Source organism: Calidris pugnax, unplaced genomic scaffold (assembly GCF_001431845.1).
Source record: "Calidris pugnax isolate Ruff unplaced genomic scaffold, ASM143184v1 scaffold24, whole genome shotgun sequence".
NCBI lineage: Eukaryota > Metazoa > Chordata > Aves > Charadriiformes > Scolopacidae > Calidris > Calidris pugnax.
In genome coordinates this window covers 9,356,482-9,382,738 of record NW_015090922.1, presented here as the reverse complement: position 1 = coordinate 9,382,738, position 26,257 = coordinate 9,356,482, and the positions used below count along the sequence as shown (strand labels likewise).

The 26,257-nt window shown below is 40.7% G+C and overlaps 1 protein-coding gene across 2 annotated transcripts; it reads left to right on the top strand.

Annotated features, from left to right (window-relative positions):
- The first annotated feature begins 943 nt into the window (after positions 1 to 943).
- On the top strand, positions 944 to 10,408 carry LOC106893159 (cytochrome c oxidase subunit 7A-related protein, mitochondrial). 2 transcript variants are annotated; one of them, XM_014950886.1, is made up of 3 exons: positions 944 to 1,118; positions 8,243 to 8,377; positions 9,263 to 10,408. In XM_014950886.1, the coding sequence occupies exons 1-3, from the start codon at positions 1,047 to 1,049 to the stop codon at positions 9,404 to 9,406; spliced, it is 351 nt and encodes a 116-aa protein (XP_014806372.1). In that variant the 5' UTR covers positions 944 to 1,046; the 3' UTR covers positions 9,407 to 10,408. The 2 variants fall into 2 exon arrangements, with proteins under 2 accessions (XP_014806372.1, XP_014806373.1); XM_014950887.1 differs by lacking the exon at positions 8,243 to 8,377 and having other exon boundaries at positions 957 to 1,118.
- The last annotated feature ends 15,849 nt before the right edge of the window (positions 10,409 to 26,257 follow it).

Sequence of the window (26,257 nt, the reverse complement as noted above, 5' to 3'; positions counted from 1 at the left end):
TCTGATAACAGCAGGATCCTCTGGATTACTAACAAGAATATCTCAGTTGGCAACCGTCTATGGCCCAAGGCATGCACAGAAGCCAAATGATCACTCAACACCCACAGGCCCTTGAGCCGTAAGCCTGGCAAAACCCAACCACGCTGCACCTTCAGCCTCCGGGCTGCTGGGCTTTCATCAGGAAGATTAAATTCACAACAGAAGCAGCATCATATCACACTCCCCAAGTTCACAGTGCTGATTTCATTGAATGAAAACCTCACTTTATGAAACAAATTAGAGGTTTCAGATGCTTTCAAAAGATGGTGGGAGAGAAGGGAATCACTTGACGGAGTGGAGGCACAGCAATTAGGCGCCAGGAAACAAAACCTCTGCTGCCCCTTCTTAATTTCTATCAGAAAACAAACACTTCAGGCCACCACTTCGGCTGCCCCGAAGTCTGAGGCCCCGAGCTCAGCAGCGGGAAGCGCACACAGCCCGAGAAACAGAGACCACTGCCTCAGCCGGGTACAAGGCAGCGGCTGAGGGACGGGAAACAGAGACCACTGCCTCAGCCAGCAGTAAGGCGGCTGAGGGACGGCCGGGGCCGCCAGGCCTCAGGAGGGACAGGATGGGCTGTGCCGCCGTGGGGTGACCACCACGCACACGAGCCTTGTTTTACCCGTGCGCATTCGCATTCTCCTCCTCTTGCAGTGGTGCGCACGCGCACTGCGGCTCGCCCGGTTAGGGGTCCAGCTTGCTGCCTGACTGGAAGTTGCCGCCAGCCTCGCTTTGGGAGCGGCAGACCTTAGAGGGGGAGAGGCGCTCCCAACGCCTTGAGGAACGATTCGTGTATTTCATCAGATTTTTTTTTTTCACCCCGCTTCTTTGGCGGCCTCCCGAGGCTCACCGCTCGCAGGCGTTCGTGGCGGGGGCCCGCGAGCCAGCGGGCCTTGGGCAGGCTAAGGCGTCGCAGCGAGCCGGCTGGGGTCCTTCCGCGCGAGACGTCGCCGCCGCCGCCGCAGCCGGTGGGCCGTTGGGAGGGCGCGTGCCGGTGGCCCCCAGCCATGTACTACAAGTTCAGCGGCGTCACGCAGCGGCTGGTCGAGGCCGCCGCCTCCGCCGCCTACAACCCCCAGGTAACGGGGCCGCCGCCGCTGCCGCCCTCCTCCTGGGCGCCCTCGCGGCGGTGACCTTCGCCGTCCTCCTCCTCCTTGCGCGGCGCCGTTCGCTCCCCCGGGGGCTCTGGCCGCCGGGGAAGACGCAGCCCCGCGCGGTGGTGGCGGGCGGGCGGGTGTCGCGGGGAGCTGGAGGTGGCGGGGGAGTGCGTGCTGCCGGGCGGAGGGCGCTTGGCGGCTGCTGTGGTGATGGTCTCGCCGGCCGGGGCCTTCGGGACCTGGCGGGGGCTTGTTTCGCTGGGGAGGGATTTTCCGCTCCCCCCCCTCACCGTGCCGCTAGCGTACCCGGCCTGGCCCGTGACCTTGGGCGACCCTTCGTGCTGCCCTGCACCTCTTAGTTCAGTTTGGGCATGCGTTGGGTGTTGTAGCAAGAAATTAACACGCTTTCACCACGTACGACTGCCCTTGAGCTAGAGCCTTGGCTTTTTTTAAAGTCGCAGTTGGCAAATCTGAACAGCACCGTAGCTAGTCTCTTGTCTACGCATGCAGAAAAACTAATTACTGACAGCATTAAAATCCTTATTAGAGAGGAAGCACATCTATCGAAGTCTGTTTAAAGCAAAATGAAAAACAGCCTTTTCTTTATATGATGCTGATGTATTTACTAAGTGTATACAGGTTAAAGATTGGAAAATATAATCCTATTTAATGCATACTTTAAAGTACATAGCTAATTCTGGAGGAGTGGAGGGGAGAGTGGATCCTGATTATATCAGCCATTTCAAGGCATTGACGAGTTGCATGTTAGCGAAAAAAAACAATCACGGACCTTGTTTCCTTTTATGTACGTCAACACAGATTCTTAAGTAAACTAGGAAGATTTGTAATGTGATCCTGTCACGGGGAAGTTGCAACAGGGTTGCCATACCATGTTCAAGTTTCTGAGTAAACTTTGAAAAACTTAGGTTCCTCTTACAGTTTAGTAATTAAAAAAGATCCCAAAACCTAGAGGTTAAGGATTGGAAGAACGATTTTTTAAAAGTCAGCCTTCCAAAGAACTGCCTCCAGAAAACAAACATATCTGATATGACTTTAGGTATTAAGAGAAAAAAAAAAAAGTAGATACATGTGTATGCACAGACGTGAACTAAAAGTTATAGTGTGTCTTTTTCCTTAAAAACTCATTAATAAAAGGCAACAAAGAAACTACATTCTTTTAGACTATTGTGTGTTGTGTTACACAAATAACTCCATTTCATTCATTCCTAGCCTAATTCTGTTAGCAACCTGGTTTACACTTCTGTTTTCCAGGGTATCCTTGACTATGCAAGTTTTACTTGGAAAATCCAGTCTCTTCTGCAAACAAGAATATTGTATTAAGATTTTAAAGAATCTCAAATTGTTTCAAGGCGCTAAGACCAACTACAAAGCTTTAAATTTTGAATTTTGAGGTTAAGATGTTACAGCTTAGGTGGATAGACAATGAGAAAGATGAAGGAGAACTGGATAACCAGGCTTAGCACAGTGGTTAATGTGTTATACTCTGCCAGGATGCTCATAACAAGTGGAATACTGCAGGTTACTGCAGGACTTTATTGGTTACCTGGAGCAGGCAATAGAGTGCACTCTTACCAAGTTTACAGAAGACATCATGGCAGTGGCTCCAAAATGTTTGAAGAGCTGCTGTTCTGAAGTACCTATCTTGACTAGAGAAATGAGCTGATAGGAACACTGTGAATTTCCATGGAGGAAAAAGGCAAAGTTATGCACGCGGGAAGGAAGGGCCCCTGGCAAGAAAACAAGCTGGGAACTGACAGGCTGGTGGGAGCAGCTCTGGTAGAGACCCCAGACAGCAAGCTGGTTGTGAGCCAGGACAGTGACGATTTCCCTCTACCCAGTGCTCATTGGATCACATCTAGGTACCACATCCAGTTGTGGGCCCCCCAGTGTGGGAATGTTCTTGATCAACTGGAACAAGTTCAGCAGAGGTCACCAAGATGGTAGGAGTGAGGGAGCACTTGCCCTGTGAGGACACGATGGGGAAATGAGGCTTGTTCTACCTGGAGAAGAGAAAATGTATGGGCAGGGGTCATGTGCAGACCTAAGACCAGCCAGTCAGCAGCTACAGGGAGGTTATCAAGACAATGAAGTCACTATTGCAGTGTTTGGGTCACTTCTTGCCTCTTCTACACAAGGTTATATTCAAAGATACTTCATCTGTGTAGAGGAAAACAAAAGCTACGGTTACCACTGGGATTACCTTTGGGGCTTCATGCCCAAGCCCCCTTTCTGGAATAGTATAGTTTAGAACAGTATGCATTAGTCTCTAGCTATATTGTGACTATTTTTCTGCAAACAATACGTCCTTTCCAAGATCATAAGAGAAAAGGCACATCACAGAAACCCAGAAAGCTCTGATAACCACCTGGAGTAAGGTTGTCCTAAAGACAACACTCTTGGCTTCTGGAGCCCAGGTTGTGGAGTATTGCTTACTTTTCTGTTCAGGAGGCTCCATTACATAGTAACAAATCACCCCCTTTTAAGGACATCTTTCTTTTTAGGGATTAAAAAGGGAGAAGCAAGATAAGAGAAGAACACAGAATTCACTGTTATCCCACATTCTGTTCTGTTAATGAATATTAGGTATGTATGAGTATCGTTGCACTAGATGCAGAAAGACATGATAAATTCTGAATTATTGACATTGTCTCGATTAAAATGCTGTAGTGTCATATATCAAAATCGGTTTGTAAAGGGTCTATGCAAAATTAGCTGGCAAAAAAGTCTAGACAGATCTCACTTTCTTACTCTGCAAGGCAGGAAAGAGAATATCCAAGGAATAGAAATACTTTTCTTTTAGAACATTGTAGTGATTTCTTTTTAGGTCATCATTGGGCATTGTTTTTCATTTCAGTGTCATCACTGAAATATCAAAACCTGTTTTTTTGAGAAAATACAGTTGAGAAGATGAGATTGTATCCAAGCAGGAGCATTTTACAAATAATGTCTTGCTTTATAACTGTGGGGTTTTTTGTATTGATGAAAGCAACACTGTCTTCCATAGCTGGCTCACCATTCACACAGTTTATTCCACAACTGTGGCACACTTAGCTATTCTATGCTATGCAATAGAATAGCTATGTTTTTTATATTTTTAAAAGTTACTTTCAATCCTGCTTTACAATGTTCTTAGGCCAGCTTTTTGGTAGAACTTTTTTTATTTTTTTAGTTTGACTCAACTCCCAGGTCACACAGTCAGACTTTTCAGTCTGATAAAATTGTTTGCAATAAATAGAGATTAAAATATGAAAGGAATCACATGAGTAAATAGGTCTTAAGTCCTAAACAAAGTAAGTTTTTTCCTATTGATTTCATTGTTGTATTTAATAAAACCATAGCTCAGCATGTAAAATGGTTTGCTTTTCATGCTTCTATTTATTTTTATATTTCCGGAAAAATGAAGACATCCTGCAGTTCAAATTCTGCTTGGTCAAATATATAGAATAATAATTCACTCTATTCTATACTGTTACATTATGATGCTTCCCAATGGAGTATTGTTCTGCTGCAGGTTTTAAGCTTATTATGGGCTTTTAAAATATCAGTCAAAATGTATTTCAGAAATTCCTTTGCTGACAGTAACATAATTAAAAAAAAACATTAACAAAAAAAAAAAATCTTAGTTTGAAACCTGTATTGTTCTTTCCATCTCAGTCTTAGCATTCTTAAAAGATTTAATTTTGTATTTAACAAAGTTATGTAAAGTAGTAGGAACAATTTAGCCTGTTAAATAAACGGGAACTTTCTCAGTGCAGGTGAGGAGTCAAATAGATTAAAAACTACTGCTTATATTTAGGAGGATAACAACTGCCATAACCATTACAAATACAATAAAAACTATTAATTCAGAATTGGCTTATGTTTTAAGTACAGATAGTGACACCAGTTTCAAATGCCATCAGGTGAGGATGACTATATGAACTTTTCCCTGGTTCAAGGCTGACTGTGAGCCTAGTAGAAATTCAGTCATACTACCCTATCTTCACTTGATGCAACTTATTTTGCTTGTAGCTATTTAAAACCCCCACAAACCACAGATCTTTTGATTTTATCTGTTATGAATTTATAGAATGTTTTGGGTTGGAAGGGACCTTAGAGATCACTGAGTTCCAACCCCCCTGCCATGGGCAGGGACACCTCCCACTAGACCAGGTTGCTCGAAGCCCCATCCAACCTGGCCTTGAACGCCTCCAGGGATGGGGCATCCACAGCTCCTCTGGGCACCTTGTTCCAGTGTCTCACCACCCTCACAGCAAAGAATTTCTTCCTAATACCTCTTTGATTTTAAAACTGTTACCCCTTGTCCCGTCACTACACTCCCTGATAAAGAGTCCCTCCCCATCTCTCCTGTAGGCCCTCTTTAAGCACTGGAAGACTGCTATAAGGTCTCCTCAGAACCTTCTCTTCTCTAGGCTGAACAACCCCAGCTCTTAACCTGGAGAGTTCATTGGAATTGCTTGGAGTTCATTGAGGAACTATAATGTTTAACCTTTTATGCTGTAGATGATACTTAAAATGTACACAAAGCCACTTTTACTTGTGTCATCCCAATACAAACAAAGCTTCAAAGGTTCCTACCTAAAAGCATCCTTGTGTTTGTGTTAACAAATATCTTTTACCTCATGCAGTGAGGCATGTTCTACTACGAAGGACCTGGTATTTATGTTAGAAGTGTCTAGGTTCAGCAAGTTCATAAAAGTTACTTCATTGCATGTTCTGAAATAATAATTCTTAGCTTAACTTTCTTTCCCATTTCCCCTTTTCATTTTGGTCCTTACCTCTGTTTTCTTTCCCCTAACATTTAAAAACTTGCTTGGTGCTCTCTCCATTGATTTGTGCTCTGAATCCTTAACTCTTTTGTAAATCTAGCTTGGGAATTCATGCTAGCAAGGCATAAGGTTGTTTTGAGTATGTTGGCCAACCATCAGATAGATTGTGTCCTAAGACCTTCAAACCTCTGACAGGAAAACAAACACACTTTACAGAGAGGTAGGCAGAGAGTTTTGTTTGGTTTGGATTAGCTACATGTTCTGAGCTTTAATTGAGGACTTGAGCATATCACAAAGTCATTGCTGTAGCATGCTGATTTTCCTGCACGAGTACATCTACTGTACCTTGTCCAAGAATTGGAACAAATTTCTGTTAATATGATTAGAAATCTAAGATTAACACCTTACTATTAGAAGAGGAAATATCATCGTGAAACACTTTCTTATGAAGCACATGTCAAATGTGTAGAGGCATTCATTCCTCAGTGCTATCTTGAGTGTACTGATACACTGATGTTACTAAATAAAACTGCAGTTTTAGTCATGTTAAATACAAGTGGCAATTAAGGGCCATTTAAGATGCCTTAATCACTTGCTTAAAAAATGATGTGCTGAAATTCTTATATGTAATACTGAGGATTCCTCTTCAGCCACACTAAGCTTAGCAAGCAGCTGGGCGCGAGATAAAGCGCTTCCCACTTTCTCTCAATAAACACAGACAAATACCCAGTTGGAACAGCCACACAGTTACACTAATTTAACTGAGCTTGGTTGGAGCGGCCCACAAGATTCACAATTCATGGGTGGAATTCAAGTGGAATTTCATGTTGGGGTGAGAGACCCTGATTACTGCAGTATCTATGTTAGGCACACTGGACTGTCTCTTCTGCAGCAGGTTCTGTTGTACTCTTCCCTGAATCATGTCAATGATTTTTATTTAAATTGCTATGTGATGTTCTTAACTGGTGCCATGCTGCTTTGGAAGTCATTTACAACAGTACACTGATGATCATATGAGTTTTCTGAAATGTTTTCCTTTGATTTCATGATGCAGTTAGGTTTAAATCTCCCATTACTCCCAAAGAAGGGAGATCTGAACAGGAATGTATTTCTAAAGCCTGAAAAAGTATACGATAACTTGCAGTTGTTAACACGACTGATTTCCCTATTCTAATAGTAATTCACAGAATCACAGAATCTTCTAGGTTGGAAGGGACCTTAAGAATCATCTTGTCCAACCGTCAACCTAATTTTGACAAAAATTAACACCCACACAACAAACAAAGAGCAACACCATCACTAAACCATATCTCCCAGCACTACATCAACCCGTGTTTTGAACCTCCAGGGGTGGTGCCTCAACCACCTCCCTGGGCAGCCCATTCCAATATCTGATAGTCCTTTCAGCCTGAACCTCCCCTGGCGTAACTTGAGGCCATTTCCTCTAGTCCTATTGCCTGTGACTTGGGAGAAGAGACTGACCCCCACCTCTCTACAGCCTCCTTTCAGGTAGTTGTAGAGAGCAATAAGGTCTCCCCTCAGCCTCCTCTTCTCCAGGCTGAATAACCCCAGCTCCTTCAGCCTCTCCTCATAATTCAATACAGTGTGTCTTGCAGCCAGGTGGTATCCTGTAGAGGCAGGAGTTTCAGTGCTAATCAGAAGTGATACAGGTTGCTAATTACATTTTTAAGCCCCCTATCCGTGAGTTTGAAAACTATGAAAGAAGTATCTTTGTCATGGAACTGTCTGAAGTACTTTGCAGCTTACTCCAGTTCTCAGTATTTACAGTTTTATACACTACAGAGAGCTCATGAAATAAAGTGGACATGATCACAATAAGCAGGAATTGCAATTATGTAGTAACTGTTGAAGTAATTTCAGAGACCGCTCCTGAAAAAGTTAGCTCCTGCTTGCAGCATTCAGGAGAGTTCACTGATGTCTCCTCACTCTAACCCAAGCATCAGGGATTTCTTGCTTCTAATCCTACTACTCAGATAGAGCCTGACTATGTGTGAAAAACAAGCAACAATTTGGAACGAGTACCAGCACAGAAAAACTTACGATAGCTATCAATTTACGTTGTGAAGAAATCAGAAGGGAGGCTTCTGTTACCCTTGCTAAGCCGTGACCCAAAGCTGTAGCTGCAAAATGAGTGGGCCAACAATGTGTCTTTAGCTCATTGTCACAGGTCTTCATACCAGATAAATATACTTTGTAATACATCCATGCAATGACTGGCAGTGCGCCTGCCTGACTTGACAGTTGGTACATTTGCAAGTGTTATATACCTTGATATTTTAATCTTTATTTATGCAGGGACTCAAACCAATAGTTTCCACTGAATCCCCACCTCTGAGTTTTGGGACAACAAGTAAACTTGCTTCAGATTTACCAGCAACTGATTCTTTCTTGGGTAAAAACAAGGTGCCAGACCTACAGAAAATTTTTCAGGTAACGACAACTTTGAGAGTAACATAAAACTGAAGAGTGGGACATATCTTTCCTTATTGTAATGTAGCTAACTACTTTTGTCATTCTGCAGTACCAAAATTTTGTAAAGTCTAGTTAAAAAAAGTGTACACTATAACCTGTATATTTTACTATACTACAAGGTATATATGCCTAGTATAGGAGATAAATATAGAAAGTAGAAAGTCTAGTATATTGTCTATCTTTTAAATGGCTTCAGAAGATGCTTATTGTATTATTTGGCTATTGGAAGCACTTGGGAATCCAAGCATATGCTGCAAAGCAGTTCTGGAGGAGCAAAGCAGATCATTACTGTTTTGTATATAATAATTTGAATATTACTGAGGCTGTTTATAATGCAGTATGAGAAGAGCACAGTAAAGGTTTCAAAGCCAGTTTGTTAGCTATGCAATTTCTAAGCATACTAGGACTTTTCATAAAACAAATCAGTTAAGCTTCTTTTTTTTTTTAATCAAGAACGTGCATTATATGATGTACCCTTTTCTCTCTTACATGCTACTTGCATTTGGAATGTGTCAGTCTGACTTGGTGAATAACCTTTTATACATATCTTTTCACATTCTTCTGTTAGTGACACTTTTCCCATCCAGGTCCTCTTTAGAAATATTTCAAGATCTATTCTTTCTGCCTGCACTTAACAGCTTTGGCTAATAAAATTAACTTGCCTTTGTGTTTGTCTTGCTAAATGAAAAATGCAGAATACTCTTGATTATAAATAGCCTGTTTGCCAGGAGGTTTCCCTCATGGAAGTCTCTTTAATTTACCTGAGGTAGCTTGTCCCTTGCGGCCTTGGTATGGGTGTTAATTTCTTTTTTTGTTTGCTTTGTTTTTAAACTCTTCCCACAGAAAGCAGATGGGCTGCCAGTACACCTGAAACGAGGAGTTCCAGATAAGCTGCTTTATCGGACCACTATGGCTCTAACAATAGGCGGGACTATCTACTGTCTAATAGCACTGTACATGGCCTCACAACCAAGAAACCAGAAGTAAATGAACCACAACTCATGGGACTCGTGACACTTCTCTGAAGGACCTCCTGCATGTATCTCTTTGCACTTGCTTTAATTCTGTGATCATGTAGGGTTCATTGTTCAGATAAAATTTCTTGGAGAAAATGTTTTTAACTTGGTTGCCTTATGTGTTCTAGAAACCAATATAAACAGACTTAAAAACATCATCTTAACATATGGTTGTAGCTTTGAATTTGTTGTCTTGCAGAAGCGTGTGAACAGTTGGAGAAAGTTAAGCTTTTCCTTCCTTCCCTCCCCCAACTTAAACAATGTTAGAGACAGGGCAAGACAAATACTTAGTGGGCTGTGCTCCACATTCCTTAGTGGGAAGATGCTGCTGCTTTCCAAAACAGTAAAAGCAAATAATTTCATTATTTTAACATACTAGGAACCTGTTTCTGTCATGCACAGCTCATTTTACATTAGCAGGTGGAAGCAGAACTTTTCCAAATGGTGGTATACTATTAAGTATTTGTACCTCTGGTGGTAGGGCAAAGGGGCTTATCTCCTTGAGTATTTAAAGTGGATTTATTTGATAATGCTAGCATCACTGAATGCAGCAGAGTGCACCAGTATTGTAGCATCAATTATACCAGTTTTTGGACTTTTGTCAGACTGTCTTATTGTGCAATAAAGTTAACTACGTGAATAATAAACCAGGCAAGTCTTGAAAGTCTCAGACCACTTCAGCTGGCCTGGTAGTGAAATAAACAAACTGGTACACCCTTATTTAAGTCCAACTTCTAGGTCTCAAATCAGACAATTCAGCTACCTTACTGTAATCTTTTTGAGATGATAATCCTCTTAAAATGTCTTCTCAAAACTTATTGGGTGTTTAACTACAATTGTTGTAAAACAGGTCACTGTCACAGCTGCATATTATTTTCAGTGCACACACATACCTATTTGTGTACACACACACACATTTCCTTTGCTGTGTGGGTGGAAGAGAGACAAGCCAATAAAACCTTTTATCATTCTCTTTCTCTTGTAATATCATAGCCTTGAACTGCAAGTCTCACACAAATTTTCACAAAAAGAATCCTCTCATTTGATAGATCCTTCTCTGTCTATGAACATCAAGTATTCACTCCTGGTCACCCGGGCTCTGGGTAAGCAAGGCTTCACTGGCCTCTGTAAAGGCTCATCTCTCCCAGAACTGTGCAGAAATCACCTTTCATGTGAATAAGGAAAACAGTTGATAAAGGAACCTAAAATTCCCATTTTTCAATCTTTTACTAAAAACATTTCAATTTTTTTTCCAGTCAAGTTATGTCAAAGCCTTATTGCTGTTCCAAAGGAGAAAAAATAGCTGCTTGTACTGGGATTTCAGGTTTCAGTCAATGTTGGTATTTCAAGATGGGAGTGATTAAGTCACAAAAAAAGTAAGTTGTAAGTACAGCAAGACTCAAAGAATAACAGAGAATTACCAAGTTCTCCAGCAACTGACAGCTCTGTTGCCTCCACTGATAAAATATATTATACTCATTAGCCTGTGCTTCCATGGCACTAAGAATCTTGTGCTGTAGGCTGTTAAATCCTATTAAAAAAAACAAACAAACAACAGAAAACTACACACACACACAAAAAAAAAAAGGAAAGGAAAAAAGAGAAAAAGAGAAAACAGCATGGCAGGTTATTGTCTATCTTCCCTGCATATCATATATTAAGCACTCCCTACAAGATTTTTCTAAGAAAGGATACCTCGCACACAAACTTGACAGGTAGATTTTCATGAGGATGAGTTTTGCTCAGAAAATTTCTACCTTTTTTTTTTTTGAGAAACAACTATTTTTAGAGTTCCCATAGAGGATAACAACTTTCTGCTTGTTGCTAAGGCAGGTGTGGATAAAGTAACCAAACTGTTATCCTATAGCTCATTAACCAGTGGAAATACTCTTCCAAGTAGTTGTGGAAAGAACAACAACAAAGACTTATCACTCAGGTATAGCTTTCTTAAAGCGAAATTAACTTGATTTTGGGTTCATGTATTGCTATTGAGGTCATGATTGGAGGATATCAGAATTGTCTTCCTATTGCCCTGGGTCTAGCTTTTTCCAGCTCTTTGTCAGCAGCTAAAAACACATGTGCTAAAGGGAAAAGCAAATTTTCACCATCAAATTTTGCAAATAACCAGATACTAGATAAGCCATTGTTTTCTTTGATTTTTCAGAGTTTGGATTTTAAAAAAAACTATTTTCACTTTGCCTTTCTTAAAAAAGCCGACATAGTTGAAGCAGGATTAGAATGCTGCTTCAGCTTGTCATATTCGCATCCCTAGTTCTGCTGGAGGTTAAAGGACAAAGAGGCATTGCTCGTGTGAGCAGGGCAACAGTCGTGAGGGAAAGAGGAGACTGCATATCTGTATTCCCACAGCAAAGTGCTCTGAAGAACAGGAGAACTTGCAAGCTGTAGCCAGCAGGTTAGGCTGTGGCAGCAAAATCTCGACCCTGTTCTCAGTTAGTTTTGAGATCATCATAAAGAAATTACAACACGGTAAATCATTATAATTTTTCTTCCTAGAGAAGAAAAGCTCTGTTAAATATCTAGTTTAAAATATTTCTGATGCTGGACTTTTATGAGGATTCAAGAGGGTTTAAATGTTTTAATGTACTATTTGTGATAGAGACACCTAATCTTCTTACGCTTAAATCCTCAAGAACACCCTTAACCTTTAAAAATAATAGTCTGTCCCTGTTCTGATGTTAAATAAGGGCTTAAGTAAGGAGAACCAGGAGTGAACTGCAGCATCAAGAAGGCTACTTCAGTGTTCTGAGTTGTCATCCCCAGAAGCAAAAATCTGAGTTGGGTACTACAACTTCGTTGCATGGGTGTTATGATCTGGGTTTCTTTTTTAAAGAGCCTCTCAGTTTTGTCTTAGAAATTATGCAACCTATCAGCGCCGAGAACTGAGAAAACAAGCTGCATTTTGAAGTGATAGCTTATACTCTAGTGTTTTAGCTTGAATGCACAGTAGAGGATATATTACAATAAGCTCATACCCCAAGGTGCTGGGTTTGGAAGGAAAAGCAGCTGAGATTTACAACACTTGGCAACAAAATTCTCTCATGGATAATCACCCATCCCCCATAGCATTATCTTGCTGTTGAGAGGCAGTGGTTTTCCTCCTTAAACGATCTCTCTGGCAACCTGAATTCAATAGTTATATCTTTGTAATGGTTTTAAAATAAGATCTCCCTCCCTACTTTTTATGTGGGAGTAGTAGAATAAATGCACTTGAGAAGATGTTGATAGTATGCACGTATGTCTTTCAGCTGTTTAAAAAGAAAAGTGTGTTAAGGAGAAGATTCCTCCACAATATTTCAGTATGACCATACTGTCTCAACAGGCTTTTGCCTTAACATTTTAAATTATCAGCAGACTGATTATTTCAATACCAAGATATTAATTGATTGATCTTGCCTTAAAGTAAATCTTGCGAAATTAAAAGACGCTGTAAAGAATAAAAGCAAAAGAAACTAGGAAAAAGGGAGTCTAATCTTACAGACATCAAAAAGCTGAAGAGAGTGCTAAAGAGCTTTTTCCTTACACATATATACCTAGTACTTACTCCCTCTTTACCCTCCTTCTTCCAGATTTAGGCCTTCCAGGAGGCTTCAGAAGAGGCACAGATCAGTTTTTTCCACTCCTGTCACAAACCATTACCCCTGTAGATCTTAAAATTTAAGAAATCCAAATGCTTTTACATAAAGAGAAAAAAGTGTATGTATCACACATTTATATTACATGTAAACTCATGCTTACCTGTTTGGGAAAAAGTTAGAAACTACCTGCATTTTATGACATAGTATACTAATTGTCTTCCCTCTCCAGCCCTTCCTTGGCCTCAGTCAAAAGTTTCACAAGAAGCCAAAGTCTGATCTCTGTTTAAAATGGATAGTGGAAAGAACTTTCCCGTAATCTAAGCATTAATTTTAGCGATAGGCATGAAAAACAGCTTTTTAAGTATTTTGCATATTCAGTACTAATTACATCTTAGTTTATTAAAGACTATTAATTTGAATCAATTCCAGTTAGCTGCAGTGCAAGTGATGCACAGATTGCTAAGAAGTAGAAGCATATTTGCTGTGAAAGGGGGTGCGATCACGCCTGTGAATGAGGAAATACCATACATGCTATTGGGTATCAGTACAGCACCTCACTAGTACCAGATCTTATCTCCTGGTGCTTCTTATATGATCCCAGACTGTGTCTGGGTATGTCACTGACAGAAGGAGCCGTTTTATTTGTACATTAATTATCTCAAAATACAAGAAAGTTAAATGCAAGGGTCTGTCCCCCCCCGCCAGTCTGTTGCAGGCAGCACATATCTGGCCTACAAAAAGTCATTCATCGTCCTCTGGCTCCAAAGAGATCATACTCCGTGCTAAAACTTCATTTTTCTAAATGATTTTGCCCAGTGGATCCAGTGCTGCAAAAATTGGGGGGTGGGAGGGAGAGGCAAGCTGCAGTACAGCTACATACCTCCCTCACTTTTCTTCCTTCCTCACTCACATATTTTAAATCTTAAAGAGTATCAAAAGTTTTCTAGTTTACTTCCTTTTTTCCTTAGCATTTTTAAAAAATATGCTGTGACACAAAAGGAATGAAAGTGTTTCTAGGTGCTTCAAGAGGACTTCTGAAATACTCATATCAGAAGGTATAAATTTGTCACGTGCATGTTTTCTCTGCAAGTTGGACAAGCTCTGGAAGTCTCCTTTGTGAAGTGCATGATTGTGTCAACCCAGCAGCTCACACCTGCTCCAGGTACGCAGGGGGACCCCTTACTACAGTGGCAAGTCCTTGAAGAAGGTGTTCTACAGGTGTGCAAACGTAGGGGCATCAAATGACTTGCTGCTTCTAAGCATCCAACTGTATTCCAAAGAAATTTAGGATATAGTTCTTCCCTCCAACATTCTTACTTTGAGCCATGTTACCTCAAATGTACCCATTTTTATATCTTCCTTGCAATTCAGTCACATGCATCAATCTCGCTATTAATTGCCTATGGTGGGGTGCTACCTCAAACATCTTAGATTCCCTTTCTCATTTCATCACTGAGCTCTAATTTTGAGTACCCAAAATTGGAAATTTAAGCATTAATTACAACACATGTCCATCACAAAACTTCTTGATGTGTAGAGCAGAGACAGACAACAACTTCTATAGCAGAGTTAGTGCAACCCACTGCCATAAACTGCATGTTCTTCCAACCACACAAAGCCATCCTTGGCATTTTGCTTAGTTCTCCTGGTTACATGTACGGAAGATCATCTGTGTAATCTTTAGTCCCATACCAACTCACAAGAGAAAATGGAGCATTGTCTAATCTACTATACTGCATGAGTGTAAATTGTGTTTTCCCTTAAACTAAAACTGTAACAGCACTTCTTTGGAAGGAGAGCATGTTTGGAGGAGTGGAGAGGTCATGTCAGTTCCACCAATTTGATCCTGACTTGTAGCCAAGAGAGCAAAACTAATGAAATGCAGCTTTTCTGGCATAAGGAACAAGTGCTACTCCATAAAGCTTTTCCTTGCATAATTGGTACTGATTAAGGCAAGTCTGCTCATCTGCATAACAAAAACCACACTTCAGCATACTCATTGTTAGCAGCATGACCCCGCAGAACTAACAGGAATCAAGACTTCAGGCTTTCATAGAACAGCAGCAGTAAACCCCTAGTTGCAATAAAGCAGGCTGGAGTCCACCTAGGTTCACCAAGATGTGGAGAAAACAATCAAGTGCTTGCAGCACTGTGCCCTTACATTTTGTTATAAGAATAGCATAGAATCACAGAATTGTAGGAGTTGGTAGAGACTTTCGGAGATCATCTAGTCCCACCCCCCTGCCAGAGCAGGTTCACCTAGAGCAGGCTGGACAGGAATGCATCCAGGGGGTTTTGAGTATCTCCAGAGAAGGAGAGTCCACAGCCTCTCTGGGCAGCCTATTCCAGTGCTCTACCACCCTCAAATTAAAGAGTTTTTCCTTATGTTCAGACGGAATTTCCTATGTTCTGGTTTGTGCCTGTTGCCCCTTGTCCTGTCACTAGGCTACCGCTGAGATGAGCCTGACCCCATCCTCTTGACACCTGCCCTTTAGATATTTATAAGCATTAGCGATATCCCCTCTCAGTCTTCTCCAAGCTAAACGGATCCAGGTCTCTCAGACTTTCTTCATAACACAGGTGCTCCAGTCCCTTACCTTTGTAGCCCTCTGCTGGACTCCTGCCAGTAGTTCCCTGTCCATGAACTGGGGGGCCCAGAATTGGAGACAGTACTCCAGATGTGGCCTCACCAGGGCAGAGGGAGCGGGTGACCTCCCTCAACATGCTGGCCACGCTCTTTTTAATGCGCCCCAGGAGGCCACTGGCCTTCTTGGCCACAAAGGCACATTGCTGGCTCATGGTCAACTTTTTGTCCACCAGAACCTCTGAGGTCTGTCTCTACAGAGCTACTTTCCAACAGGTCAGCCTCTAACCTGTGCCAGAAATCATCCTTTCAGTCTGTTTTTAAAAAAATCTCAGAGACTTGCTGGTTTCCTAGAAAATCATCTGGGGGTGTTTCTAAAGCTCTGTGAGAGCTTCCCATGGCCACTGAAGAACGGTTTGCTGGACAAAGGTCTGAACTTCTGTTTAGACCTGTTCCCAGATATGCAGAGCCTGATAAATAATGTTTATCAGGTCTGCCTGCAGAGTTGCTGTGTATTTGATCCCTCTGTACTACAACATGTAGAAAATGTAATCATAATACAATATCCAAATACGACAATATTAAAATGTTTGAATAATTCAGAAGCACATGCCCTTTCAGAAATTTGTCATCTGTATGGCATATTTTTTTTTACCTTTACTGACCAATGGCTTGTGAGAAAACCGATGTTATAAGGATTTCCTGGATTACAGACTCAAATCCCATGTTCTTTGTTTAAATTGTGTGGGATAAACTGAACAGAGTAAAAATAGAAAAATCTGTCAATAGCAGTATTAACTGGAGTCATCTCTTCTCCCTGCTTTGCAGCCCCTCATTCCCAGGAGCAGAGGTCAGTGCCTGTGCTTTTCCTGATGCTGTTTCTGGGAGCAGGAAGCAACAAGCAATCATGCACCAATTCCCAGAGTGATTTTTCCTTCTAGAACAAGGAAGATTGGGTGGTCATGGAGTAACTAAATTGTTTCCTGTGGAACACCCTTTCCTTTCTTCGTGGATGCAGCCAAACAGCTGGACTCTGCAGTTTTCTCCAAAACTGTAGGGCCGTGCGCACTTGACTGGGGAAGACCTTCATGAATACTCTGGCTGGTCAACAGCAGGCCCAGCTGCCACGGCTGGCAAGTAGGTACAAGCAGCAAGAGAAAAGGGAAAGTGATACTTGCTGTCTCTGGAAACAAAGCCATCAGGACTACTTGAAGACACCAGCTGCAAAGAGCATCACCCAATGCCACCAGGTCTACTGGGAATATCGCTTGTGAACATGTGTCAGATGGTTATTCCATATATATATATAATTTGTATGCTATTTCAACTATAAGTTTTGGGTTCCATGTTTTCAAAATGCATCAACTTTCACCAGCTAGATGACAATCTGTTGTGTGAACACTTGTATATGCCCTTTAGTTTTTACACACTGTAAGCTCAAATGATCATCTGATACACACATTTCATCAAGATCACTGATCTGTGTTTATCCTTTTATCTCTGTAAATTTTAACTGGCTACATAAGAGTCTTCAAATGCAAGGTCAAACCCAAACTGCTCTTTTAACTTCCATTGCTTTTATCAGGTATTTCTACTGAGCATTTGCTGCACAGAGCTATATAGTATCTTATCTTGTATGAACAGTTCTGATCCTAATAACTGAGCCTGAAAGTTGCTGAACTCAGTGCATGAGTGAGCAATTACGTGCTTTGTACCTCAGGACTAACATGCAGATACGCATACACAAGGCCTGCAGGTTTCATTCTGGCTTTCAGTTGCACTTCAGGAAAAATATGTTTCCAGGAGCAGCAATAAAAAAGCAAACAGAATCTAGTACCTGTAACAAACATTTTGCCTGGTTTGCGCCACTGGCTTGAAGAAATTAAACTACACAAGACCCAGCAAAACCTGTCTTCACAAAGCAAAGAAGTTTAAAAAAGAATATGTTTTCATCTAACCCATTGAAATCCACTCTAGATGACTTAGAGTTTAACTATTACTGCCCTACCTTTGGATTTTACACATAAATTAGGCAAAAATGCACTACCCTCCCTTTTTCCTCCTTAAATAATTGTTTTATTTTTACACCGTGAGGAGGTGCATGATTGCTCTCCTAGAGCTGTGAACGCTGGAGGCATGATGGTCTCCAACTCTGCAGCTTGTGAAAGATTTCAAACAAGTGGATTTTTATTTGTGCATTTTTTGTGTGAAAAACTGCGAGGATCCTCCTATATGCTGTCATTTTTGGAGTCAGCTTTGCTAGTACACAGAGCGTTAGGCCAGAACTAGAAAAGCCCTGCCAGGTTGCCATCTATAGGGTGGATCCTCTCTCCAGGGGCTGAATCAGAACAAGTCTTGTTTCTGGCAAGGTATAAACTCATTTTTAGGTTGTATTTCTACACTCTTCACCATTTTATCAGCAGAACATATGTTGGTTCAGGTTTGCATAGCAACCTCCTCAAGGTTAATTCCTCTTGGCAAAATCCAGGCCAAAGTAGAAATAGTACACATGAAAGAAGAAAGTCCTTTCTGTTTCTGTTTCAATACTCTTATACAAGCATTCAAGGTTAGGGTGAAGACCATTCAAACAAAGGAAAAAAAAAAAAACAACCTCAAAAAACCAAAAGACCTGGCAGAGTTTCTGTCCATTTCTACGGATTATGACAAGAAACCGCTACAGATATTTCCGCTCTCAAGATTCCTTTCACATTTCATCTCTCCTGATCAGAAAGATCAAGTAGCAGAGAACAATTTCTTTCTTATGAAGCAGTTTGTAATAGGCCACATCTCTGCAGCTCCAGACACAGGACTCATGCTGACCTCAATGGAAGTGCTAACTGGGAATTTGTGACAGTATTGAAAAGTTAATGGGACACTGAGCATAGATCAAACTATAGAGAAATTATACTAAAATGGTCCTTTTGCTGATGAAACAGATACGGTTCTGACTGTCCCGTCTGCAGGAACAATATAACCTGAAGGCTGCATTGCTGGGTTTTAGATCTCCCCCCTATTTTCTGTGATGAGACCAGAGCATTTAACAAAAGCACTATTTGTATATGGTAGACGCACAGCACTGTTACAGCAATTACCAAAAGTTTTTTTGTTTTTTTTTTTAAGTATATAAATAAAGTTACAGCATTTTTCACTGAATAGCAAATAATTTATAAACCTAGGATGTTGACTTGACTCTCCCTACAATGACAAACATGCTTTGGCTGACCCTGGTGCTAGCACTTTGTTCTAATTTGTTTTATCTTTCAGACTTGATTTTTCCTATTGCAGTAAAAATATAGAGTGCAAGAATGGTATAAAAAATAATCTATCGCTTAAGTGTGCAGAAGGGGCATAAACTAGGCTTGTACAATTAAGACTGAAAGTTCCTCACAGTTATTTCATAATTTATTTCGAAAAATATAAAAGGTCCTTGAAGCTTTAATTATATTTTGTTTATAATACCATTTAAATTTTTTTATTTTGAGCAAAATCCTTTTGATTTACTGATAGCACTCATTACAATATACCCAACCATGTCACTGAAGCCAAATACTACATGGGAATTTTGGCTGGAGTTTCACCTGAGTGATAGATGAAAGAGGGTTGCAGAAACTGATATAGAAGTAATTGCATATTTGCTATAATTTTTACAACAAAGAGAAATTTACGATCAGACAGACTGGAATAAACCTGAAGTGTATTAACTTTCTTTGGTTTACACTGAAACCACCTTTATCTCAAAATCAGTTGCCTGTTGTAAGATATCTGTGTATCTTACAACATGTTGTAAATCTTACAGCAAAGTGTTGTAAGCATCTTTAAATAGGTGCGGCACTAACAGTTATAGGCAACTTCAGAGTAGTGTTTGTGGTGAGCAGTTGGATTCCATGAGCTGGAAGAGACCTGGCAGCCTGAATGGGCATGGAGCATCATCTTATCACCATAAAATTTATCTTTGGACAATTTAGGACAAGCTCTAGTATAATTACAACAGTTCCATTTTTAGAATAGACAAATGCAAACTAGTCCTCTGCTTCTAGCTATTTGTATCATTTTGGTTACAAATCAAGTGTGATTTACTCTATTAATCCTTCATTAATAACATTTTGTTAGGAATGAGCTATGCAGGATATTAATTTCAATACAGTAATAAAAGGCTTGAAATTTGTTTCTCAGCTTGCAACAAGAGGAATTGGGGGAGGGGAGAGTGGTCTGGTTCTCATTTATTTTATCTGCTGCAATTGTTGTATCTGTTCAAAGTAAACTTAGGATAACGACATTTTAATTCAGCAGCCAACTAAGGGTAAGAAAAATTCTGGTGCATTTCCTTGTCAAGTTGATCTTGAAGCAGCCCATTCAATTTGAAACAAAACGTACTGATATCAGGTAATCTAACCTTCAAAAGTTGTTAACTTTAAAATAAAAGAAAGTACAGACTATTTCTGACACTTTAAACAACAAACACACCCCAACCACTGAATTTCTGGAGTAAAACTATTACACAGAAACACATACACAATTTCTTACTGTTTTTTTTCCTCCTTGTGCAGATGAAACTATTCACGGAATTGGCTCTAGTGTAAAGGACTTGATGGTGTTTAACAAGTGCATTTGCCCTTCACAGGGGTAAATTGCTAGAGCACACACGCCAGAGTAGAGTGCACAAAGCAGAAGAAAATAGGGAATCAGGACAGAGACTAATTTTAAAGCTAATATAGCATAAGACTGAAGAAAGACAGCATGGAGAAAAAAAGTGAGTGAGGTTTTATAGTGAACTATTATAGATTTTAATAAAACTAGATTAATATACATGAGTTCAAAGTCAGACTCTGTTTCATAAAGGCAAAACTGAAAGTGGCATCCAAAGAACAGAAATTACATAAATTATGAAACTGAATTTCCCTGCAGTGTTTCCCTAGAACATCCAAACTATTATGCAAAGTCATCATCCAAATAGTTTTACTTCTTACTGTTCTATTAGGGCTAATGCAAATAATTACATCTACAGCGGAGACATTGGTTTAGGAATGGTTGGCAGAAGGCAGACCTTCCATTACAGGCCATTAAGAGGTCTGCATGAGCAGAAGCCTATTTCTCTCAGAAAGCAACGAGACTAGTCAGACATCTCTGTGAAGAGGTTATTTGTTTACAAGTGTTTCTCAGATGAACGTATGCTGAGACCATAGTCCTTGAGATGAAGAGGTCTGTAGCTGAACACTTTAAAATGATTTGATTTCTAGTATTTAGTGGAACTTTGATGATGCAGCACACTCAAGAGTTTAATAACACAACATTAACTAGTGTTTTCTTAATTATTAATAGAAGTGACTATTCTGCTTCTTCTAGCTAGAATGATTCAAAAATAATTTGATTCACTGACCTTTGTGTTTTACCCTAGCTACTGAATTTTGATTTGCAATGTTTCATGTAAATATGTTTTTCTTTTACTTGTTGATGACCTGTCCTTCTCCTTTCCAAAAATATGGGAAATTTAAGGTAGTCATATCTTTGAAATATTTTAATTTAAATTTCATAAATACAGAAAAATTATGCCAAAGACTGTCCCCACTTTGAAAGGGACACATAGCTTCGAAAAAGCATTTCTGAGCACCCAAAGGGGACATTAGGCATTAAAATTGAACAGAAATGAAAGTCTGTTTTATACAGGGCTGTACGAAAGAGAAACACAAAAGGCTGGCAAATGGAGTATTCTCCTTGGCTTTCTTACATTCAAACATTTTCATTGTTGTAACAGGATCTTTGCTGAAAATCTGTAGTATTTTATTTTACTATGAGCCCTACCAATGTCTCTAACCAAATCTTAGTCATTTGTCCCAGTTAAAGACTACGGCTCCCATTACATTATTGAACAATTGCAGTTCAGCTTCACAAAGGAAACAGTAAGTCACGATTACTTTGTCCAAGACTGATCTTGGGAATTTATCTTGTTTGTAAAATGTGAGGGGGCAGAAGGGAAAAGGAAATAAGCCCAGTACCTGTTTTGAACCGGCACAACACAAAAGTTTGGGACCATCTGTGGGGGAAAGAGACTTGTGGACAGCAAGGCTTTAATTTTCAAACTGTAAGAACTGATTTTTTCAACACACTTGTAGGGGTGGTGCCAATCTGATTTATGATCTCACTGTGCCCAGCGTTTTCTTTCCTCAGGGTTCTTCTTGTGTCAAAACCAAATCCATGTAACATATTTGAATAAATCACTATTAACTAACTGCTTAGAAGAGTGTATTTCCAGCTGAAGCTGAAAGGGCACACCGCATTCACTGGGAAGTGTGGAAGGATGCAGGTAAAACTAAAGACAAACTGCTCTGTGTGCAGCAGAACTATTAACGCCTGCTCTCTGCGGTAGTCATGCTTTGTCTCTCAAACTTGCCCCCTTCCCTTCAAGGTAACACTTATCCTAGGTACCCTTTAATATTTTAATCAGGTAACAAACAACATGCAGATAATCTGGAGCTACCAGTAGTCTGATGGAGAAGATTACAGCTGGCAAATAAGCCCAAACAAATCACAAGCAGGAGCTGAATTCTGCTTTTCTTGACACTTGGAACACAAATCTCTCAGCTTTCTACTCTGCCAAGGCATCAATTTTATAAATTTTCCAGAAATTAAATTTTGTATCATTTGAAGGCGATCAACAAACTGGTTTAAAACATTGTCCATGGGGGGACTGACAGACGGACAGTATTTTAAATCACATGTTGCATAACTGACTCGCTATGTTGCAATGAACCTTATTCCTCAACAGAGAAACACAGAGCTGCAAATGAGCCCTTTGGCCAAAACAGAGAGGAGAGATGGCAGTGCATCAAGACACTAACACTCTGTAGGAGTGAGAGTGCTAGCTAGTGTAATTTGTGATGGTCCATAGAACCCAAACAATGTGGACAAGTTGGTTTGTGAGCATGACAGTGCTCTTTTTGGGGTCTGACTGAATTATGTCAGAGGTACTGCACCACTACCCTCATTTGTCAGTGTACTCTATGTAATTCAGCTGTACCTTCTGCCAGGCACAGTAATACTGCAATGTCTAGTTTTTTCTTTTTTTCTTTCTTTTTAAACGAGGCATTGTGGTCAATCTGCAATTCTATACTGCAGTGTAAATGTATATTTCTGATAACAATATCAATTAAATATCTGGAAGAAAAAACAAACCTGAAAATTAGTATTTGCCCCAGGTAAATATGGGAATCTCAGATACTAAGTGGTATAAAAAGGGAGCAAGAAACGGGCTTTGCCCCAAAACACTTGCTGGTATTTTTGCCTCATCTTTGTAGACAAAGGTGCAAAGAGGTCCAATTCACTGAGGAACGTGGCAGACAACAGCCAGAGCATTGGAGAACCCTACTCACTGCACGCTACTACATTTGGAGTACCATTGTCAGCAACCAACATTAAAAATACCCGTGCTGCAGTAAAATACTGTTTAACTAATCAATCAGGACAAGCGACATTAACAAACACTGTAAACCACACCCAACTTTGTGGGTTATCAAACAGTATTTGTGTTCAATAAAATAATAAAAAGATTTAGCAAGTTGCCATCGTGCCGTAGGCATATCCTCTCCACACAGCATTCACCACGTATCATGCAGCACCATTCCCTAGCAACACAAAGCATTATTATTAGCAACTTAAGTCCCAAGGTTATTAGCGAGCTGTGAACTCACGATGTGCAGAAGATAAAATCCTCTAATACTTTTATTGCTTTCATTCACCAGCTGGTGTTTTAATCATAATATGTTGTCTCATTAAAAATCATTATATTAATTCCGTATATGATTAGAATCCACAAAGCCTGTTGCATATTGCCCTAAAAAAACCAAAGTTGGCCTCTTATAGTCTCTCAGAGTGAGTTAAAGCCTTTCTGAGGAAAAAATGAATAGCTGTACACTCTAGGGTTTTCCTTTAAGGTGGAAACAAAGCCTGTGAAAACAAAGGTCTAAGCAATTTAAGTGGGCTGTGTGCAGGTGGAAGGCAGGCAGACCACCTAAATTTTAACTCTAACTGCTAGGCTCTGAGATCCCAGCATAGTAAAGTACTTTCCTCCCGTTTTCCCCAGCACAGTGGTGCCTCAGCTTGATTCTCAGAAATGCTTGTTGTTGGGCTGGTGTTTGCTACATGAGACACACATATCCACTAGGAAGTGTCTAGAAGTTCATGAATTATATTTAAATAAGTAAAAGCATTGCTGTAGAATAAAATCCTCCAGTCTCTGGAAACACAGTTGAGGACTGCACCCATTTGCTTCACAAGTAAATCAGGGTAAGGTAAGACCTTCAGCATGATTGTGCTCTATGTTTCCTTGGGTTAGCTACAAGCTAACTCACTCCTACTAGATGGAACTTCTGCTTCATCTTGTTTTGTTCTTCACCTTCCTTATTAGCCTGCTTCTGCTTTTATACAAAGCACTTCTGAATGAATTTACAGGGGCTCAGATTTGGGAAGAACTAGTTTTGTTGAGAAATTTTGTTTCCTGCCCTTCAAGAGTTGCTCTCAGAGCACTGGCCTTAATGGAGAAGGCTGCTGCGTGCAGCGTGGGATGAAGCAAGGCAGCCTCATTCGTTCAAGTTGCAGATTCAGACACACAGGCTGTCCAGAATTTCTCCTTTCAAGCTGTTGAGCACCACAGCTGTAGTGCAGCGTTGCTCTCCACCACGGTGCCAATTAGATGTCCTTTCCTCCACCACAGGGCTGCTAACTAACATCTCAACAGGGAGCACTCAATCATTTTCTAAACAAAAAGACATGAAACAAGTCAGGACAAGGGAGGTTTCCTAACAGCAAGGATGCTGATGTTCAGAAGCCATGCAGTGAGCTCTTCTCTTTAATATGCAACACAACTGCTACCAAATGGAGCCTGGACTGCTTTCAGGGGAACACTCACCATGAGGGGGAAGGCAAACCTGCAACGTGACCTTCTCCAAATTCCAGTCATAGACAATATACCCAGTTCACTCCTCCATCTAATAGCAGGACAGTGAGTCCTACCGAATATTTATCTTTTTCAGTGAATGTGGAAAGACTGGGAATTGAGACTGTGAAGGCCTTGTGTCACTCCCCCTCCTGTCAGTCAGTCTTCAAAAAGAAGCACCATGGCTTCCTCATGAAACTCTGAACAGTACCACGAGGCAAATAAGGGTGCCTCCAAGTTTCAGGTCAGGCAGGCAGAGGAGGTAGCCTCAACTCACCCCACGTGGGAACTGTTTTACCTTGAGAGATCAGTGAGTGTATGATGAGACTCAGTCTCACCATCCCACCCCCTGGGCATGGTCCTGTTCCAGTGACAAGGTGGGACAATAGCTGGCAGACTGTTTATGGCCAGGCTGGTAAATTCACACAAACTCCCACTTGTTGGCATAGATCAAGTAGCTGAAATACCACATCACAGTACTACCAGATCACTCCCTGCCAATACAGCCTCACCAAATGGTACCGATGGTATTTGTTTGCATATAGAGACACTCTGAATCTTATCAGCCCAAACCATAGAATTTCTCACTCTAAAGCCTTCCTCCCCACTCCTGACATTTCACACTTGCATTTTGTCTTCTTGAGGCAGCCAGTGTTCACTGAGCAGAGACGTCTTTCGTTTTGCAGTTTTTTCTTTCAGAGGTTTGAATTCACAGAGCCCATAGACTGTGATTCACTGTAATTCCCTCAACACAAACTACAGGATTATAAATTCCCCTGTAAATGGAGGATGGCTGTCTTCATAGGGACAGGGAAGGAACTCCCTCAAAGGAACCTGAGGAGGAACACCAGAGGAGTTCCTAGGACCAGGACAAAAAGCTGGCCTCAGTGCAATTCAGGCTAATCCTGTGTTTGCCAGTCACCTGAAAAAGAAGGTTCTGGCTTGCCCTTAACACCAGTCTCATCCTCATGTCCCTTCCTTTCTGTCACTGAGCTTTAAGCAGAAATCTTCTGGGGATATTTCTAAATTAGCTCGCCAGTCGTCCTCCTATTCAGCACGCGGCAGTGACTTTCCAATTAGCAGCTATTCTTTCACTGTAGTCTACACTCTAAGACTCATTATTCTAAATTTATCTACAAATTGAGCAGCCCTCTTTCCATCTGTAATCATGCCAGGTACTAGCATGTTCTAAATCCTTCCTCATCTGACTACATTACTGCTCATTAATTTTCTTCCTTAGTTCTCCCAGCTTCACAGTACTGGGTCGTTGTTGACTACTGAGATAAACAACTTCAGCTACAACAACTCAACCCCTGTATGTCTAATCTGTGGTATCCGTAAAATAGACACATTTATGTTCACATTTGTTTGCAAATCTGATTCCTGTTCATAAAAGTATTGTGTTCCACCATGTAAGAACATCTGCAGAGAGGATTGTACAAACATTTCCAGTCTAATTTCAACATTTAATTAGTTTTTCATCCTAATTTTTCTAGCTGGAACATGACAAATTTCTGTCTGACACTGCGTTTAAGAAACATGATGGTTAAGACAAGAACTCAAAGACAAAGGAAGAAAACACACCTTCTCCTAACAGAAGAATATTGAAATGACAGAAAAACAAAGTCCAAAAATATTCTGATATGAAATATGATAGATGGTTTGAAATCTGAAAAGAGAGACACCCAGTGTAGTGAGAGTGTCTTCTTCACT

What these genes read in the sequence shown, in the direction of transcription:
- LOC106893159 (XM_014950886.1), top strand. Translation starts at nt 1,047, where the DNA reads ATGTACTACAAGTTCAGCGGCGTCACGCAGCGGCTGGTCGAGGCCGCC. An exon ending in CCGCCGCCTACAACCCCCAG is followed by an intron (nt 1,119 to 8,242) that starts GTAACGGGGCCG and finishes TTATTTATGCAG; the next exon opens with GGACTCAAACCAATAGTTTC. An exon ending in ACCTACAGAAAATTTTTCAG is followed by an intron (nt 8,378 to 9,262) that starts GTAACGACAACT and finishes CTCTTCCCACAG; the next exon opens with AAAGCAGATGGGCTGCCAGT.